This window comes from Phocoena sinus, chromosome 5 (assembly GCF_008692025.1).
Source record: "Phocoena sinus isolate mPhoSin1 chromosome 5, mPhoSin1.pri, whole genome shotgun sequence".
In the NCBI taxonomy this organism is placed as follows: Eukaryota; Metazoa; Chordata; class Mammalia; order Artiodactyla; family Phocoenidae; genus Phocoena; species Phocoena sinus.
In genome coordinates this window covers 76,497,913-76,518,734 of record NC_045767.1, presented here as the reverse complement: position 1 = coordinate 76,518,734, position 20,822 = coordinate 76,497,913, and the positions used below count along the sequence as shown (strand labels likewise).

The 20,822-nt window shown below is 35.9% G+C and overlaps 1 protein-coding gene across 1 annotated transcript in view; it reads right to left on the bottom strand.

Moving 5' to 3' along the window:
* Positions 1 to 10,008: 10,008 nt before the first annotated feature.
* Positions 10,009 to 20,822, bottom strand: part of EXOC1 (exocyst complex component 1) — a 57,840-nt gene continuing 47,026 nt past the window's right edge. The window contains 5 exon segments of the mRNA XM_032632558.1: positions 10,009 to 10,239; positions 11,881 to 12,075; positions 14,523 to 14,722; positions 16,608 to 16,791; positions 20,316 to 20,544. Of these exon segments, the coding sequence (XP_032488449.1) occupies positions 10,087 to 10,239; positions 11,881 to 12,075; positions 14,523 to 14,722; positions 16,608 to 16,791; positions 20,316 to 20,544 (961 nt within the window). The 3' untranslated portion in view covers positions 10,009 to 10,086.

Genomic DNA, 20,822 nt, shown 5'->3' with positions numbered 1-20,822 from the left:
AAAATTTCAAATAATTGTACCTACTCTCTCTACTGTTCATATACATATTATTTTTGGACATGTATCATTCCATGATTTACATTTTCTTTGATGGCTCAGGTAATCCTCCTACCTTCATGATCCTACCTCATGATCTCTTCATATCACACCGTACCAAGAAGGAAGAAGACATAGAGGATAAAGACCCTGCATATCTTATGAACTTCCTCTTATGTCAGGGTGGAAAATCTTTTCTAGGACCCCTTAGCAGATTTTTCTCTTACATCTCACTGACCAGAACTGGGTCGCATAGATGCATATTCCTAAATTAACTACAGGCAAAGGAGAGCTGGATAGTCATGGCAGGCTTAGACCAGGGCAAACATGCTGCCCATTATAATCACCCGGGAGGTTTGTAAAAACTTGGGCTCCACCTTCAGAGATTCTTATTTATTTGGCCGGGGTGGGGTACAGATATCAGTATTTTTAAACGTTTCCCCAACAACTGTAATATGCAGCAGGTTGAGATCCAAGGGTTTACGCCAACCTTGATTTTTCACTTTTTCTGGCATGTTCCTACTCTGTAAAAAGCAGAGCTCTGTTAGCAAGGAAGAGTAGGCAGACGCCATAGCCCACAGTATCTATCAGAGGAATTGACAGTAGATCTAGAAAACCCTCCTCCCAAAAAGAGCATATCTGAAATCTACAGAAGACATTGTTTATTTAGGTCCTCCATGAATTTAATTCATCAAGTCTTTGTTGAATTTATATCACTGTGCAAGACCCTGTATAAAAACAGGGAGTAGGGCAGTTTTTCTTTTTGCTTTATCTTGTGGCTCAATTTCCTTATAACAGTTCCTTCACTCAGCACCTAGAATGAACATTATCTTCCACATCTAGTTACTGAGCACTTAAAGCAAGGTGGCACATTAAGTGCTGGGCTCAAGCAGTGAACACAGCAGGCAGAGCCTCTGCCCTAATGCAACTTACTTTCAAGGATATGGTCGTACTGTAAACATGGAAGAGAATCGTAAAGAAATACACGTGAAGGTTTCCTCCTTTCATGCATTAACAATTCAGGTTTCCCTGTTCACTTTTTACTTTTTTTTAATTTATTGTTTTGAAAATATTTTTTATCTGGCTGCATGGGGTCTTAGCTGCGGCACATGGGATCTTCGTTGCCGCATGTGGGATCCTCCTTGCGGCCTGTAGGATCCTTTTAGTTGTGGTGTGCGGGCTCTTTTTTTAGTTGTGGCATGTGAACTCTTAGTTGCGGCATGTGGGATCTAGTTCTCTGATCAGAGATCAAACCTGGGCCCCCTGCACTGGGAGCTCAGAGTCTTAGCCACTGGACCACCAGGGAAGTCCCACTTTTTACTTTTTAAATTCAACATTTATTAAGTACTTACGTGTGCTAGATAGATACTGGTAAACAGAACAATCTTGATTCTAGTCATAAAGACTGCAGGCTAAGTAGGGGAGATAAGACACTGAAGAAGTAGAAAGACAAATAAACATATTTCATGTTATGGTAACTGCCATGAAGTAGAAGAACAGGCTCTTAGGAGAGAATTACAGGGCAGTGTAATTTACAGGGGATTTGGAAAGGCTAACTGTTTAAAATTAAATGGAGACAAGTATAAAATTCAGATTAGAGCACATTCCTTCAATTTCTTAATTTCTTTTCCACTACCTTCTCCTCTAGCTAACTAGGCTGGAACTTCTTGAAGGACTCACCATCTTGCAAGTGAAATTGATTGAGATGCTGATCTCACAGAAGCTGCTTTCTAAAGATTGTGGGGCAAGTGATTTGCTCATAGATCGACGTTGCTTTGTCTTGCTTGCTGTATTCTCCATTGTTAGCACCTGCTTTCCCTGTCTGTTTTCATATATACCTCTCCCCGTTTCCATCTACCCCACTGTCTTTTGAATGCTCCCCCTCCTAAATGCATTTAGTACTATACTCAGTCAGGGATTAAGTGAGCATTATACCATGGTATCATGGTGCCACCAAATATTACAAACTGAGAACTCTTTTAAAACCACAAGCATAAATGTCAGCTATCTCCCAAAGGTGAAAAAACCCAAATTATACTGATTTGTTCAGAGGTATGAATGATGTAACTCTACATCACTGTTAAGCTTTGCAACACAAACTGTGGGCTGTAGACCAGCGGCATTGATATTACCTGGGATCTTGCTAGAAATGCAGAATCTTGGACCACACAAAATCTGCTGGATCAGAAACTACATTTCAACAAGATTCCTAGTTGTTCCCTATGTACATTAACATTTGAGAAGTACCGATGTAGAGGATCCCAAAGCAGATAGTTATGAGAAAATAATCTTACTTCTTTGACACCACTCTAATATTGCATATTTAACCTTCCTGGCATAGCCATTTTTACTTTCTCAGCACTTTTTCATTTATTTATATTCTCTAAGTCAGCAGTCTCCAACATTTTTGGCACCAGGGACCGGTTTTGTGGAAGACAATTCTTCCATGGACTGGGGTATGGGGGGATGGTCCAGATGGTAATGCTAGTGATGGTTCTGGCAGTAATTTGAGCGACGGGGAGAGGCAGATGAAGCTTTGCTTGCTTGCCCACCGCTCACCTCCTGCTGGGCGGCCCGTTTCCTAACAGGCCGCAGACTGGTACCGGTCCACAGCCTGGGCGTTGGGGATCCCTGCTCTAAGTTATCATCTTCAGTAGTTTGTTTAAAAGTTCTCTGTTTCTCCTTCCCTATCCCATCTAGCATACAATAGTATAGATCTTTAAGATCCAGAAAACTATAGCTGATGGGAGTCATCCACTGCCTTTTCTTTCTTTTACCTGCCACACCACCTCAGGTAAAATTAACCTTTGCCTGTTAATGGAGATATTAGATAGTGTTTGGTCCTTAGATGTAAGTATATTTATACTTGTATCATTCCTGCTATCAACAGGGTAAAAGAAAGGCCAGCACTTTGAGAGGAAGGTTATTGTTGTGTGGAATATCAGCTCTGTTATTATTTGGCTTAGACCCTGAGCAAGTCACTTGATCTTCTTTGGCTCCAGATCACCATCTATAAATGTTCAAGTTTTATTATATATCAATAAAGATATATACACACATATATGTGAGTCTGATTTTATGTTTTTAAATTAAATGTTGAACTAATATAAAATAAGATTTATAAGGTATATGTAAGGTATAAAGTGTCATGGTACAATGAAATCCATGTAGCCACTACCCAGTTAAGTAAAAGAACATAACAATATGCCTTTAACATCCTGTCCCCGGGGCTTCCCTGGTGGCGCAGCGGTTGAGAGTCCGCCTGCCGATGCAGGGGACACGGGTTCGTGACCCGGTCTGGGAAGATCCCACATGCCGTGGAGCGGCTGGCCCCGTGAGACATGGCCGCTGAGCCTGCGCGTCCAGAGCCTGTGCTCCCCAACGGGAGAGGCCACAACAGTGAGAGGCCCGCGTACTGCAAAAAAAAAAAAAAAAAAAAAAAAAATCCTGTCCCTGCTAGGTACCATAAACTTCCCTTCTTGGTCCCTAATCACTCTCCAGAATTTTATGATCATTTCCTTGCTTTTCTTCAGTTTTACCACATTTGCAACTCTAAACAACATATAGTTTAATTTTGGGTTTTGAACTTTTATAATAATAGAATCATACAGTATGTATTCTGTGATTTTTTTTTATCTGACATTATTTTCCTGGCATTTATCTGCACTGTTGTATGTAGATAAAATTCACTATTTTTCACTACTGTATTGCCATATAAAGAAGATACCTTAATTTATCCATCTACTGTTAATGGACATTTGGGGTATTTGCAATTTTTTGCTATTACAAACTGTACTGATAGGGTCTTTGTTAAGACTTTGTGCTAATGCCCAAGTACATGAGTCTCTTTATGGCAGTGATTCTCAATCCACACTGAGTACCAGAATCACTGGGGAGCTTTGAAAAACTATAGATGCCTGCCCTCCACCCTGGCTCAGCTGAAATTTAATGTCCCAGGCATCCGTATTACACAAGCACACCAGGTGATTCTAACATGTAGTTTGGATTCAGATTGACTGCGTTGGAGCACAGACTTAGGGGTGGAATTGCTGAGTCATAGGTTACACTCATCTTTAACTTTACTAGACAGTGTTAAATTGTTTAAGTGATTATACCAACTTATGCTTCCTCCAGAAGCATTTGTGTTCTGTTGACCTCACATCCTTTTAAATTTAATTTAAATTCAATCAGGGAAAACATTTCCCTAATGTCAAGTGAACACTTCATGTGTTTATTAGTCATACTGTCACTTTCTTCTGTGAAATACCTGTACGTTTTTTTTTTTTTTTTTTGTCCTTTTTGTCTATTGGTTTGTCTTTTTCTATTTTTGCGCACCGTGTGGCTTGCAGGATCTTACTTCCCGACCAGGGATGGAACCCTTCCCCCCTGCAGTGGAAGCTCGGAGTCCTAACCAGTAGACTGCCATGGAATTCCCTGGTTTGTCTTTTTTGTTTTAAACTGATTTTTAGGAGTTCCTTATAAGTTTTGGATGCTGATTGTCATATGTGTTGCAGTTATCATCTCTCAGTTTGTGGTCTGTTGTTTCATTTTCATGAAAGATGAACACAAGTTCCTAATTTGGACATAGTCAAATCTATCAACTTTTTTTCCCTTATGATTTGCATTTTTGCATTTTGTTTAACAAAATCTTTCCCATTCCTGAGGTAAAAAGATACTCTCTTAAGTTCTATAGTTTTACATTTCACAATTAGGAATCCAATCCATGTGGAATTCATTTTGTACATGGTGTGAGATAAGGGCTCGATTCTTACCTCTTCTCTTATGAACAACCTGTTCCAGCACTATTTATTCCAAGCCTATCTTTCCCCCATTGATTTGCCATGCCACATCTGTAATAAAGCAAGGGTCTCTATTTGTATGGGTCTGTTTCTGGACTCCTGGTTTTGTTCCACTTGTTTATTTATTTATCTTTGCACCAATACAATGCTGCTTTAATTATAATTCTTGATAAGGAAATTCCTTCTACCTCATTCTTCAGGAGTGTCTTGGCTATTAGCCTTTTGTTTCTCTGTATACATTTTAGAAACAGCTTGTTGGGTCCCACGAAAACCAACCGAACCAAAACAGTTGTGACTTTGACTGGAACTGCATTGAGTCTTTAATCTCCAAATATTTTGGGATTTTCCCGTTATCTTTCTGTTTTTGGTTTCTAGTTTAATTCCACTGTGATCTGAAAGCAGACATTAGATAATTTATATTCTTTCAAATTTATTCTGAACCATTTTTTATGGTCCAGAATGTGGTCTATCTTGGTGAATGTCCCATATGATCAGGAGAAGAATGTGTACTCTGCTGTTGTGGATGAAGTAGTCTATTGATGTCCATTATCTCCATTTGATTGATGGTACTGTTGAGTTATGTCCTTACTGATTTTCTGTCTGTTGGATCTGTCCATTTCTGATAAAGGTAAACTGAACTCTCCAACTATAATAGTAGATTCGTTTATTTCTCCTTGCAATTCTATTAGTATTCGCCTCACATATTTCAGTGCTCTGTTGTTAGGCATATACCCATTAAGGATTGTTAGGTCTTGCTGGAGAATTAGCCTCTTTATCATTATGTAATGCCCTTCTTTATCCCTGATAACTTTCCTTACTCTGCAGTCTGCTCTGTCGGAAATTAATATATCTACTCCTGCTTTCTTTTGGTAAGTGTTAGCATGGTATATTGTTTTCCCATCCATTTGCTTTTATTCTGTATATGCCTTTATATTTAAAGTAGATTTCTTGAAAACATATGGTTGGTCTTGTTTTTTGATCCACTCTGACAATCTCTGTCTTTCAATTGGTGCATTTAGACCATTGACATTCAAAATGATTTTTGATATAGTTGGATTAATAGCTACCCATATATGTTACTGTTTTCTATTTGTTGCCCTTGTTCTTTGTTCCTAGTTTTGTCATTCTTTTTCTGTCTTTTGTAGTTTTAACTGTGCACTTTATGATTCCATTTTCTCTCCTTTCTTAGCATATCAGTTATACTTCTTTTAAAACTTTTTAATTGTTTGCCCTAGAGTTTGCAATATACATTTACAACTAATCCAAGTCTTTCAAATAACCCTACAATGTGTCATGGATAGTAAGAGTAGCTTATAGTAATAAAATAATCCTAATTCCTCCCTCTCATCCTTTTTTATAACTGCTATGATTCATTTCACTTATACATAAGCATATTTATATATGCATACATAATTGAATATTGTTGCTATTGTTATTTTGAACAAACTGTTATCTGTTAGATCAATTAAGAATAAGAAAAATAAGTTTTAATTTTCCCTTCAATTATTCCTTCTCTGATGTTCTTCCTTTCTTCATGCAGATCTGAGTTTCTGAACTGTGTCATTTTCCTTCTAAAGTTCTTTTTTTTTTTTTTTTTTTTTTTATAAATTTATTTATTCATTTATTTATTTTTGGCTGTGTTGGGTCTTCGTTTCTGTGCGAGGGCTTTCTCTAGTTGTGGCAAGCGGGGGTCACTCTTCATCGCGGTGCGCGGGCCTCTCACTGTCGCGGCCTCTCTTGCTGCGGAGCACAGGCTCCAGACGCGCAGAGCTCAGTATTTGTAGCTCACGGGCCCAGCTGCTCCGTGGCACGTGGGATCTTCCCAGACCAGGGCTTGAACCCGTGTCCCCTGCATTGGCAGGCAGACTCTCAACCACTGCGCCACCAGGGAAGCCCTAAAGTTCTTTTAATATTTCTTGCAAGGCAGTTCTACTGGCAGCAAATTCCCTCAATTTTTGTTTATCTGAGGAAGTCTTTCTCTCTCCTTCACTTTTGAAGAATAATTTCACAGGATACAGAATTCTAGGTTGGTTTTTTTCTCAACACTTTAAATATTGCACTCCACTTTCTTCTTGCTTGCATGGTTTCTGAGAAGTGGGATGTAATTATCTTTGTTCCTCTATAGCTAAGATGTTTTTTTCCCCTCTGGCTTCTTTCAGGAGTTTTTTTATCTTTATCTTTCATTTTCTGTAGCTTGAAAATGATATGCATAGGTATAGTTTTTCAGGCATTCATCCTGCTTGTAGTTCTCTGAGCCTCCTGGATCTGTGATTTGGTGGCAAATGTTGATTTGGGGTTAATTCTCAGTCATGATTTTTTCAAAGATTTCTTCTGTTCCTTTCTGTATTTCTTGTCCTCCTGGCATTCCCATTACAAGCACATTATACCCTTTGTAGTTGTCCCATAGTCCTTGGACATTGTTTTTTTTTAAAAAAAATCTTTATTCTCTTCGTGTTTCAGTTTTGGAGGTATCTATTGTGATATCCTTAAGATCAGAGATTCTTTTCTCGACTGTGTCCAGTCTGCCAGTAAGCCTATCAAAGGCCTTCTTCATTTCTGTTCTTGCATGTTTTCTACTTTATCCATTAGACCCCTTAGCATGTTAATCATAGTTATTTTGAATTCCTGATCTGATAATTCCAACATTCCTGCCACATCTGAGTCTGTTCTAATGCTTGTTTTGTCTCTTCAAACTGTTTTTTGCCTTTTAGTATGTCTTATAATTTTTTCTTGGTAGTCAAATAATGATGTACTGGGTAAAAAGAACTGTTGTAAATAGGTCTTAGTAATGTGGTGGTGAGGTGTAGAGGGAGAGGAAGCGCTCTATAGCCCTAAGATAAGGTCTCAGTCTTTTAATGAGCCTGTACTCTTGACTGTGAACTTTACCTGTGCTTTTCAATGCCCTCTCCCCCTTTACGTGGAAAAGGATGACTAGAGTGGGCTGAAGTTGGGTATTTCTCTTCCATTCCATTTGGAAGGCTTGAGCCAACTGGATTTGGGTATTTCCCTTCTCCCAGATCAGTTAGGCTCTGGTTAAATAATTTCTCCTGACAGCAGACTTTGTTAAGAGTAGAATATTCTGGCATATTTCAAATTGGTTCCTTTTTCCCTCCCTTTGCTAGAAGCACAAGGGAATTTTTCTCCAGTATTCAATGTGAGAACTTGGTAGAGCTATAGGAGGTAAAACTCACAAAAGTTTTACCCCCAAAGACTGTGTTCCCCCAGAGTTTTTCTCTGACTTATCCACACTCATCTCCAGCAAGCTGTCAATTACAGTTCTTTTTCCTACTTTAGCACTGGTTCCTATGGAGGTTTCAATAAGTTGTAATTCTCCCTGTTCTCCTATTAATCTCTCCAACTGTGGCAGTGGTTTGCCCTGTGACCTTGCTTCTCTTACAGATCTAAGAAGTTGCTTTTAAGTTTTTTCAGCTTTTCACTTGTTGTTAGGATGGAGAGGTGACTTTCAAGCTTCTTACTTGCTGGACTGGAAACTGGAAGTTTGCACTGAATTTTTAAATTTGGGAATAACTCTCATTTCTACCAAGTTATGTGTTCTTACCTGGAAACACGAAATAATCCTCTACTTATTTAAGCCTTTTAAAATATCTTTTAATAATTTCATAATTTTCTCCATAAAGGTCTTATACTCATCTTGTGTTAGTCAGCTCAGGCTGCCATAACAAGATACCAGAGATCAGGTGATTTAAACAACAGAAATTTATTTTCTCATGGTTTTGGAGGCTGGAAGTTTGAGATCAGGGTGCCAGAATGGCTGTGTTCTGGTGGTCTCTCTCTTCCTGCCTTGCAGATGGCTGCATTCTTGCTGTGTCCTCACATTGTAGAGAGAGGGCTCTGGTGTCTCTTCTCATAAGGGTACCAGTTCTACTGGATCAGGGTCCACCCTTATGACCTCATTTAACCTCAATCACCCCCTTAAAGGCCTTATCTCTAATACAGTCACATGGCAGGGCATGGTTAGGGCCTCCATATAGCAATTTTGAGGGGACACAGTTCAGTCCACAGCACATGTTTCATTAGACTTAGTCCTAAATACTAAATGTTTTTAATGCTATTATAAATGCCTTTATTTTTCTTATTATTATACTTTTAAGTGGTTTATGGTAAATGGACATGTAATTCATTTTTATATACTGATTTTATAAGAACTTGCTTTTATACAAATGATAGCATGATAGATCTAAGAATAATACTACCAAATTTTAATTTTTTTGAAAACTTCTTTATTTTAGATTCACTGCTACACAGAGTCACATAATCCTCAAATTCCAAGTTTACAACTGATCATCACAAGATCCCTATCCATATACACATTAGTTAGAGGGAAAAAGTTCTATACAAAATTTTAGTAGTTACATTTGTAAGCAATACTGAATTAGTGAAAGCTGAAGAACTCCCAATGCATTACACATAGGATAACCACTCTTTTTTTTTTTTTGCGGTACGCGGGCCTCTCACTGTTGTGGCCTCTCCTGTTGCGGAGCACAGGCTCTGGATGCACAGGCTCAGCGGCCATGGCTCATGGGCCCAGCCACTCTGCGGCATGTGGGATCTTCCTGGACCGGGTCACGAACCCATGTCCCCTGCATCGGCAGGCGGACTCTCAACCACTGCGCCACCAGGGAAGCCCAGGATAACCACTCTTAAATATAAGAAGCGAGGCAATACAGGAAAATTTCCTGGACAGTCTGGAAAAATGATAAAGGCATTTATGATGAGATAAATGCTTTAATTAATTAATTTATTTTTGGCTGCGTTGGGTCTTCGCTGCTGCATGTGGGCTTTCTCTAGTTGCAGCGAACAGGGTCTACTCTTCGTTGTGGTGCACAGGCTTCTCATTGAAGTGGCTTCTCTTGTCGCAGAGCATGGGTTCTAGGGTGTGCGGACTTCAGTAGTTGTGGGAAACGTGCTTAGTTGCTCCACGGCATGTGGGATCTTCCTGGACCAGGGCTTGAATCCACGTCTCCTGCATTGGCAGGCGGATTCTTAACCATTGCACCACCAGGGAAGCCCGAGATAAATGCTTTTAGTACACAACCTATTGGGCAAATTAAACTGCCACATAGGTTGGTACTTTCGCTTTTGAATATTTGTGGTATGGTATTACCCATTTATCTGACATTCATACATAAAATTTTAAGTCTGGTTCTCAAAACGGTTGCTTGATGTTTTTGAATAGTGTCTGGTGTACTCAGAGTGCTTTTTTCATTTATCTTTTCTTCTTTTATAAGGTTTAGTGGGACTGCGCAATGCTGGAGCAATAGTCCAGAATGTCCTGAATAGTGAATTCCATTGTAACACCAGATCCAGGATAACAGCGAGCTATCAAACCTTCAAAATGCTTGTACTGGCGTATAAATTCATCCTGCATGGAGTGCCACACCACCTATAATAAAAATGAAAATAAGAGTCGTTAAACTATGAATGGAAATAATACAGTCAAGTATGTAGAAATAATGTCAGGATATATTCTAAGGATTTAGAATAATAGTTAAGAACATACATTCTGGAGATAGAAACTGGTTCCTTCCACTTATAAGCTTTGTGACCTTGAGTACATTACATCATTGCTCTGTGCCTCAAGTTCCTTATCTGTAAACTGGGGTAATGATAATAATACCTTCCTCACAAGCTGCAGGTGAGGTTAAATGAGTGGATACATGTAAAGTGCTCAGAACAGTGTGACACAGTAAGCACTCATTACGTTTAGCTGTTATTATATTTACTCCAATATCCAACACCGATGAGGATATGCACAACTATGTATGAAACTAAGACTAATGATTAAATGAAATGCAACACTGAATGCCTAAATTTCATTTCATATGAAAGTTTAACAATTTCTTTATCTAAAATTGATGATGCAAAACACTGCTTGATGCCATGGAGGACACCAAGATGAGTCAGACCAATCATCTGCAATCAAAGGAATTTATAATCTGGAAGTGGAAATCACGATGCAGACAACTATCAAGACAGAATCTGATACACACATTGACATAATAGCTAATATTTATTGACTTATTTCATATCAGCACAGTACAAAGTGCTTTATGTATACATTATCCTTTTTAAGTCTCATGACAACCTGGTGAGGGTGGGTACTATGAAATCATCCCTATCTGCCAGTTGAGGGGATTTTTCCTTATAAACCCTAAATCTCATAAACCCTGAATTCCTAATAGACAACTTAAGACTATTTACTAAAGTTTTACTTACACTTTTTTGCTTCTCATCTTTTAGCTCATGGTATTTCATCCACCTGGAAGGCCACTTCTCCTACTTTATCTGTTAAGTTAGTATCTGACTTTCAGAGGCTAACACAAATGCTTTCCTTCATGAAGCCTTCCATGGTGTTAAAATCAGAATTATTCTCACTCATCTCTGGGCCTTTTAGTATGGCTTATAAAGAATGATGGCTCAGTTGGCAGTTTAAATCCGACTCTACCATTCATTAGCTATAGGATCATGGTCATATTACTCCACCTCTCTAAGCTTTGATTTTCTCATGTATAAAATGGCAATGACAGTAATAGTAGTGCCCAGTATACAGGAGAGGTATTATTTTTACTTTTCAAATAAGGAAATTGAGGCTCAGAGATGTGAAGTAATTTGCCCCAAACCATGAAGCTTTATCTGGAGCCAGATTATGAAACCATTTCCAGCTCCAACCCCTATGCTCAGAATCACTCCACTGTACTATACACCATTCCATTTCCTTGCCACCCTCAAAACTAAAACAAAACAAAAAAGCAACGAAAAAACCCATCCCCAAACAAAAGAAAAACAACTTAATGCCTCAAAACAATAAAAAAGAAATACAAAATAAACAGGAATAGTCATATAAACTTATATAAATATTATTCCTTTCTTCCCCTCACAATTCATTAATCTGGTCTGTACCTTGTGGAACTTTCCTCCTACACTAAAATTAGAAAATGCATAGTATTTCTAGAGGAATATTTTGGAGAAAAGCGACATATGTAAGGATGTGCAATCTAGGATGGTTCAAAGAACTAAAGCATACCTGAAGTAAATTCTCCTCTTCACATAAATGTTTGTCAACCTTCTTGTAGAGGTTATCTAGACCTTTCTTTACTTCCTTTCCAGGATACTCTTTAATAACTTTTCGGAGTTCTTGTTTGTTAAATGCAAGTTGATAGCTTACTTCCTCTTCTCTTATACCCTGTGCTACCCGAGCTTCAACGCCTTCAAAGAAATGCTTTGAGGAAATGGAAAGAAATAATGGCTAAGAACTGCTTTCATTACCACTTAAATTAAAAAAAAAATCTGATTATAAAATAGTATATATTCATTATGTAAAAATCAGACAATGTGTGAAAATATAAAGGATCAAATAATAATCAGCTATTATCATGCCACTCAGAGATAACCACTATCAACATTTTAGATTTCCTGCTAGTCTTTTGATGTGAGTACATAAATGAGATTATAATTTTGCACGCTGCTTTTCCACTTAATATTTTATATGTTTTCCCAAAGTATACATTTTAATGGCTGCATAATGTTCCATCCAATGACTGAACTACAATTTGTTTATTCATTCCTCCAGTATTGGGTATTTAATATTTTTCACTCTTTTTTCTTGGAGTTGGAAAAATCTACTCATCAAAAAAAAACACAAACTCTTATAAATACAGTTGTCACAAATAACTTTTATACGTATTTACCCACATTACTGATTACTACCCAGCATAAATTTCTACACTATAATTCTAGAAATTATAGAGTATAATTGTTAAGCATTCTGAAGACTCTTCATATACATACACAAATTGCTTCCCAGAAAAGTTTATATTTATATATCAATCAGTTTATATTTCTGTCAACAGTAATATGAGACTTTTATCTTACCATACTATCATCAGCATTAGCACAATTAAAAAACAAATCTTTGCCACTTTAAAAAGTGAAAAAAGTTTGTCATTTTATTTCACAATTCTTTGGCTATAAATGAAGTTAACCTGCTTTTCAGATGCTTAGTGGTACATTCAGAACCCTTGCCCATTTATATGTTGAGGTCTTAGTGCTTTCCTCATTGATTTTAAAAAGATCTTTTAGATTAAATATACTGGCATGGTGTTACAAATATTCTCCTCAGGTTGTCTTTTAATTATAATTGGTCTTTTAATATGCATATTGATTGGCAAGTCTTTATTTGAGCACAATATGACTTAATACCGACAAGCCAAATCCAGTCATTACTTTTCTCTAAAATTTTCTTAGCAATTATTAATTACTTATTCTTATAAATTATTAATTTTTTGACAGTAATTTTTGACAAGTCTATCCCTGGTACTTTTAAAATTTTGTTTCTACAGAGACTTTTAATTGGTTATTATAACATACAGGAAATAAACTATTTTTTGATATATTTATCTTGAATCCTATTACTTTACCAGATAAAATAATTCCAACATATTATATACAGGTAATTATAACCTTGACTCTCCTTTGTATATCTTTATGTTTCGGTCTTATTGCATTGGCTAGATCTTCCATAACGATGTTAAATAATAAGGGGTCTATCAATGTTTCTGCTTTAAATTTGATTTCAAAGGAAGTGCCTCTATGTTGCAGGTAAGTATTATGCAGGCTTTAGGTCTGAGACCAACCTTCTACCCTAAAGGAGTATCTGTCTGTTCTTAAGTTTTAGAAAGAACTGGTTCTGCATCTGATTAAATGTCTTTTAATCAAAACAATTATTTGAATTATTGACAACAGATACATAATTTTTATTTGACTCATTTCAAGTTAAAAACTTACAGAAGATGACTAATCATACTGTGGACAAAGTTAGTTAGAAGGGTCTATTTAAGCTTCTACTATGTTGCACAATTCTCTAAAACTATCATTTCTCACTTTTTAAAAATGTTTATTTTGTTTATTTATTATTTTTTGGCTGTGTTGGGTCTTATTTGTGATACGCGGGCTCTTTTGTTGTGGCGCACAGGCTCCAGAGCGCGTGGGCTCTTGTAATTTGCGGCACTCGGGCTCTCTAGTTGAGGTGCATGAGCTCAGTAATTGTGGCATGCGGGCTCAGTTGCCCCGTGGCATGTGGGATCTTAGTTCCCTGATCCCATGACCCCTGCATTGGAAGGCGGATTCTTTACCACTGACCACCAGGGAAGTCCCTCATTTCTCACTTTTAATGATCAGACTTGCTCTGGGGAATGAGAAGTCAAGAAAAGAAGCGAAAAGAAAAGGCAACGAACCAAACAATTTTTGGTTTTCCTTTTATCTTGATAAAGTTTTCAAAATCTTCATGTGAACTAGGGATAAAGGTTAGCCATTTATGAGGTAAGAAATAAGAGTCTGGTATAATGGAAAAGCCTAAATCTACGGTTCACCCTCCAGCTTTGCTACTTTCCAGTTATTATAACTTTTCATTTACTTTCAGTTTCTTTGTTTGTAAAATGGGGATAATACCATCTTACTCCACATCACTGTTCATAGGAATTAAAAGAAATAATGTATATAAAACATCTAGCAGTGTCTTGGCACACTGGCAGCTTAAGTATCTGAGTCTCTCCTTCCTTATCCTCCCGCATCAATATATGAGCAAATTTAAAACATATGTCTATTGTGTTATTCATATGTACACATGTTCAAAACCAGGAAATATATACTGAATGAAAATATACTTACATTTAGTTTTTCAAGAGGTTGTCCTAAAGAGTAAATGACGTAAGACTGAAGGTGATCTGTGTATTTTTGTTTGGCTTCTTTTTTTTCAGCTTCTAGACATGAGATTTTCAAACGAGAAAGTGTTGCAAAAATATGGTGGAAGTTTTCCATCATGACTACATCCCTGGGCGTCTTCTGGCTTTCGTTAGCTACTTTCTCCACTAAAATGAAAACAGAAAAAACATATAACATCCTGATATAAGTATAACCATATTTAGCTAGGAAAAATTTACAGGATTTTTTTCATTTGTAAGTTTAAGAAGTAAGCACATTTCTGGACTTAATAGAATAAAATATACTGTATTGAAGGATTTTCACATCTACCTAAGCCTAATGAAAAATCATTCTAAAACAGTCCCAAATATATATATATATATATATATGGAAACTTAGTATAGAATAAAGGTGGCTTTTCAAATCAGTGGGGAAATGATGAATTATTCAAAATGTTTAGGACAACTAGCTGGTCCTTTTGAATACACTAAATTTGGATTCTTATTTCACATCTTTCAGACAAACAAATTCTAAATTGCTCAAGTACTTAAAATGTTAAAAGCAAGTAAATAAATGAATATAATCGTAAGTACTAAGAAAAATAAAGTAAATTAAAGAAATAATTTTGTGATAGTATGAACTTTCTAATAATGGCACAAAACAGGATCATAAAGAGAAAGACAAATAAATATGATGAATAAATATTTCAAATAAAATTTGAAAGCTCTTGCATGGTAAAACATACCATAAACAAAACTGATTTATAGTCTTTCAGGTTTACAAAGAATAAAAAGATTGATAATACCTAGTAATATTGGGCTTTGATGCAGATGTGATAGAAACTTTCACCAAATGCTCAAAGCACTAAACTGGTATAATCTTTCTGTGTGGCTATTTGGCAAAAGCCTCAACACAGACCCAAAATTTTTGACCCAGTAATTCCATTTCTAATAATTGATCCTAAGGAAATTATTGGACAAGTATACAGAAATCTATGGAGGAAACTGGAAACAAACTAAATGCCTATTAACAAAAGATCTGGTAAATAAATAATGCTACATGGAATACTATGCGATCATTAAAAATGATTATGGTTATCTATATTAATAGACAAGGAAAGACACTAGAAGTACAGAGTCTAGTAGGTTCCAAAACAGTGTGTAAGGTATGATAAAACTTTTAAAATTAGAGAACACACACACACACACAATATGTACATATACACCAGTGAGAGAGAGATACTCAAAAGTTTAGCAGGGAAAAAATTAAATGTTATCTTTGCATGATTAGATTACAAATTATCCTTATTTTCTTCTTGATTTTTAAAATCAGTTTGCTGATATTTGGGGGTATGTAATGAGCATATATTACTTTACAATTAGAAAAAGCAAAGCTACTTTGAATTTTAAACGAACTATCAACCATACAAACATTCAATCATATAATTTATCTATCTTTCCCCTAAACCTGTTTCCACTGAAAATATGTTATCTATAACTGGTGAGATCATTCCACTTCCTGTCAATCTTTTAGCTTTAAAAATTCCTGAATAGATGCAGTCAGATCATTTATTTCAAATTAAACAACACATCCACACTGTTTCTGTAACTTAATTGTGTGATCTGACATAGGAAGACGGTGAATTATAGTATTTTAGCATTAATCTACCTTATGTGACACATACGAAAACAAGCCTAAAGAAGTGAATTGATTTGTTTAAGGTTACACAGACATCACTGCTGATCATCTCTGGAAGACTCTTGCTAAAAAGCAATGTAATCCGGGAGATCACTTTTTGTGTTTAAACAATGAATTTCAATTTTGCATAGTGATAAGCACATATGAACCCTAAAATATAAGTGGTTCCTGGTGAATACAAATGGGTTTTATGTATTGCTTATTTTTCAAATTTAAGAAATCTTTAATTTCAGAAAACTTTTAAAAAAGACTATAGAACATGGAAAATAATGAACATATCTGTCCCCAACTTCTAACTTACCAGAAATAATGAAAACCAACCAAAAAATTCTTTAGAATGTAACAAAAGCTTACCATTAACAAACACTCCTCTGATAAGTTTAGTATATGCTTTATCTAGATCTCCACGACGCTCAGCATTTTTAAAGATTGATTCTGCAAGTCCAGCAAACTCTTCAAATTCAGCAACAAATGGGAGAATTCCTACTTTACTCTTCTTTGAGATCTTTACTTCCTCCATTTGCCTTATTTGGTTACTCTAAAGATAGGCAGAACGCAAGGGAGAAAAATAGCCAAGCAACTTAGAAACAGCATATAATTTAAAGCAAATGTATACATCATAGAGACAGGACATAATTTAATACCTAGAACATTTTGAATGTTTACTAAATAAAGATGAATACAATACGGATAACTAAGAAAAACTATTTCTACAGATTAAAAAGTACATATATTTTACATAAGAAAATAAAGTCAAAAAAATATACAAATTATTTAAAACAAGATGCAATCAAAGCTTGTGAACCTCAGGTCTTTGTTTAAAGTAAAAACAACCAATAAACATTTTTATCATTTACAAAAGATAAGTATACAGTGATTGCCCATTCTGGGGCAGAGCAGATATCAGAGCACACACAGGATTTCTCAAGATTATTTCTGGTTGGTGGCTATGCAGTCAAGTTTGAGAACCATAGCTTACTTCCAAATCATAGCAGCCTAAAACTTGTTTGGATAGAGAAGTTCTGTATTTTTGGGGTATGAGGACAGAGAAGGAGAACAGGCATTTCTACCATGGATTTGCATTATATCATTTTCCACGTATCTATTAGTTACTTATTCTAAATTTGTAAGCAAAGTGCTTCTGTATGATGGTGACAAAGTGCAAAAGGGATGTTTCATATAGACAGAATCTAGACACTTGGGTTCAAAATGATCCCTGGGTTCAATTACGGTTCTGTGTACTTCTCAGGTTATCTAGATCTATTCACAGTAAGAATTACATTGCCAAGTAGTGTTGGATCATTTTTAACTCTTACCTAAAATTTCACTGTGTTGAGGTTTTGGGGGTAAAACCTGAAAACCATACGACATGTGGATTAGAAAAGTAATTGTTCTTTTATTCAATATGTTATTGCAAGTCCCAGTCACAGCAATCAGGTAAGTAAAAGAAATAAAAGGAATCTAAATTGGAAAGGAAGATGTAAAACTCTCACTATTTGCAGATGACATGATAGTATACATAGAAAATCCTACAGATGCCACCAAAAAACTATTAGAACTAATAAATGAATTCAGCAAGATTGCAGATAACAAAGAAATCTTGTTTCTGTATATTAATAAGGAACCATCAGAAAGAGAAATTAAGAAAACAATCCCATTTATAGTTGTAACAAAAAGAATAAAATACCTACGAATAAATCTAACTATGGAGGTAAAAGACTTGTACTCTGAAAACTGTAAGACACTGGTGAAAAAAACTGAAGACAACACAAACAAATGGAAAGATAAACCCTGCTCAACGACTGGAAGAATTAATATTGTTAAAATGACCATACTTCCCAAGGCAATCAAGGGAGTCAATGCAATCCCTATCAAAATACCAACGGCATTTTTCACAGAACTAGGACAAATAATTCTAAAAATGGAAACACAAAAGACCATAATAGTCAAAGCAATCTGGAGAAAGAAGAACAAAGCCAGAGGTATTATGCTCCTTGGTTTCAAACTATACTACAAAACTATAGTCATCAAAACAGTATGGTACTGGCACAGAAACACATACATAGATTTATGGAACAGAACAGAGAGCCCAGAAATAAACCTGTGCTTATATGGTTAATTAATCTATGACAAAGAAGGCAAGAATAAACAATGATGAGACAGCCAAATCTTATCATTTTCAAAGGTTTAAGAGTGCAAATCCATGTCACTATAGTGTGAGGAATCCTGAAAAGCAAACTAAATGCAGCTAAGAAATGTACCGGATTGCAAAGTCCAGCTTGGTAGTACTTGATGTGTCAGTTACTTTCTAATTTTATCTCTGGTTCTTGCTAGGCTAACATTTTTAGCACTGTTCCTTGAAGAATAGTTTGGGCTTGGCCACCAGATGAAAGTGCCAAACTCAGGTGCTATCTATTCCACTTTCTGCAGTCATCTGACATTCATGTTTCTGTCTTAATACACAAAGACCCATTCATTACCCATTCATTATGCCCTAGGTTCTGATCTTGTCCCATGTACCAAAACATGTAACACTGAGCAAACACAATCAACCAGACACTGAGAAGATGTGAGTTAAAATAAGAAACAGAGAGTGATGACAGTCAGCAGAAGGAACCATCCTTCTCCCTTTGGTGATAAGAGGTATATCCTTTAGAAATACACGCAATTTAGGAGAAAATGAGTTTATACGTTTGTCTAGGTTAATTTTGCTTAATTTCTTCACTTCCCGCTCTTGAGAGTAACATGAACATTCTTTAATAAACTATTATTAATTACTAGTACTATTATCACCACCACCATTGTAAGTGATCCATTAGTAAGCTCTTATTCTGTGCCAGGCAATGTGCTAAGCACTTCTTTTGAACCCATGTCTACATCTACCTGATACTACATCTTATGCTTTCAACAACTATGTTCTATTGGGTTGAGAGGTATTATATAAAGTTATATTTTCCTGATAAAAGCAGCAGAACCTTCATATTCTGTAAATATATAGTGTCCTCATGATTCAGTGTTCCAGTTATGTTAAATGGGACTCATTATCTTAGCCTTTGGTAGTTCTTCCTTTTCCTTTTGGCTATCAGCTTGCAATCAGACCTTCCAGGTTTATCATCACCTCTGGAGAAGGCAGGGTAGGGAAGAGGATAAGCCTTAAATGGTTAAATTTCATAATACTTCAAATGCCAAGTGAAATCACTTGGTAGGGAAGGAGGATTAACAAGACTGTTGAGGTGACACTTAAGGTTCTACAGTGGACACAGACTGTTTTTAAACTTTTAGAATCTCAATAAATATTTTTAGAAAGTATAAAAAATAATATGGATTTTAACTGCCCTTAATATTTTTATTATTCTCCCATTCTTCTATGGCTATTCAAAAGCTGGATTTAACTTAGAGGTTACATAGTAGAAAAATTCAGATAATAAATATCCACTTTTATATACTAAATATATTAATAAAATTAAACTTTCTTTTTAGAACCTGGCCCAGTCCAGTTCATACCTACAAGCTTACCAAAACCTAACAGAAAAAAAAAGTTAATGATCTTTTTTCCCTATTAGAAGGAGGAAAATGGTGATTGCCAAAAGTTAACATAAGAACTATTCTTAAAATAAAGTAACATGATTATTAATTAAAGCTATTAAACTAATAAACTAATTTAAATAAGCAATTAAAATAATCCAGTTATTAATTATCTTATTGGAGTATATTAAAAGAAGCAAAACAATAAATTCAAGTGATAGTTTCAATTGTTTCATTAAATCTATGGTCATTAATAGTCAACTGAAATTTCAGTTACTTAGTGGATCTCTTATGCAGCTGCTGCCTCTATGCCACCTACTCCAGAACTTGCCAAGATTCACAGTGTGGATGGGAAACTAGATGGCACAGCACCATCCAACTAGCTCTGTTCATGTAAATTGTAGCCAACACTCTGCTTCAAGGCTTTGGGCAGTAGATCCCACAGTGGAAAGCTGGAAATCTCTTGGTTTAAATACATTTTTTTTGCAACGATTAGAATTCTAAGTTATTAAAAAACAAACAAAAAAAAGAACTTACAATACATTTATCAAAGTTCCTTTTGACAGTCACCAAAACATTTCCCAATGTAGTACTTAGAAAAGAAGCAGGGTCCACATTTTGTGCAGTCCACACATGATGACTCATTTTGACTAGCATGTAAAGGGAGTTAAAGCTATCAATTTTGTCTCCTAACGCAATCAGGTTGTTCAGTTCTGGCTCAATGCAGCGAAATATTTTAATCATCATTTGGCGAATCATATCTTTCCTGTTCAGAAAACATACAAAATATAGAAAAGTTATTACAAGCTTCAGGTGTATTCATCTTCAACTTTATCCCCTGGGTATACATAAAATGACTAAAATTTGGTATTTCAACTAACACTGTCCAAATATGATGAACTAATTATCCTATAGTGTTTTCCAATATAAACATATTTTTTTGAAGTTAAGTTTTATCACTCAAAGTAACTTGGTCATTTGTAAAACTGGGTTCTGAAATGTACTTTGTGAGTTCTGAGAAATACACTGCAATTCAAATGCTAC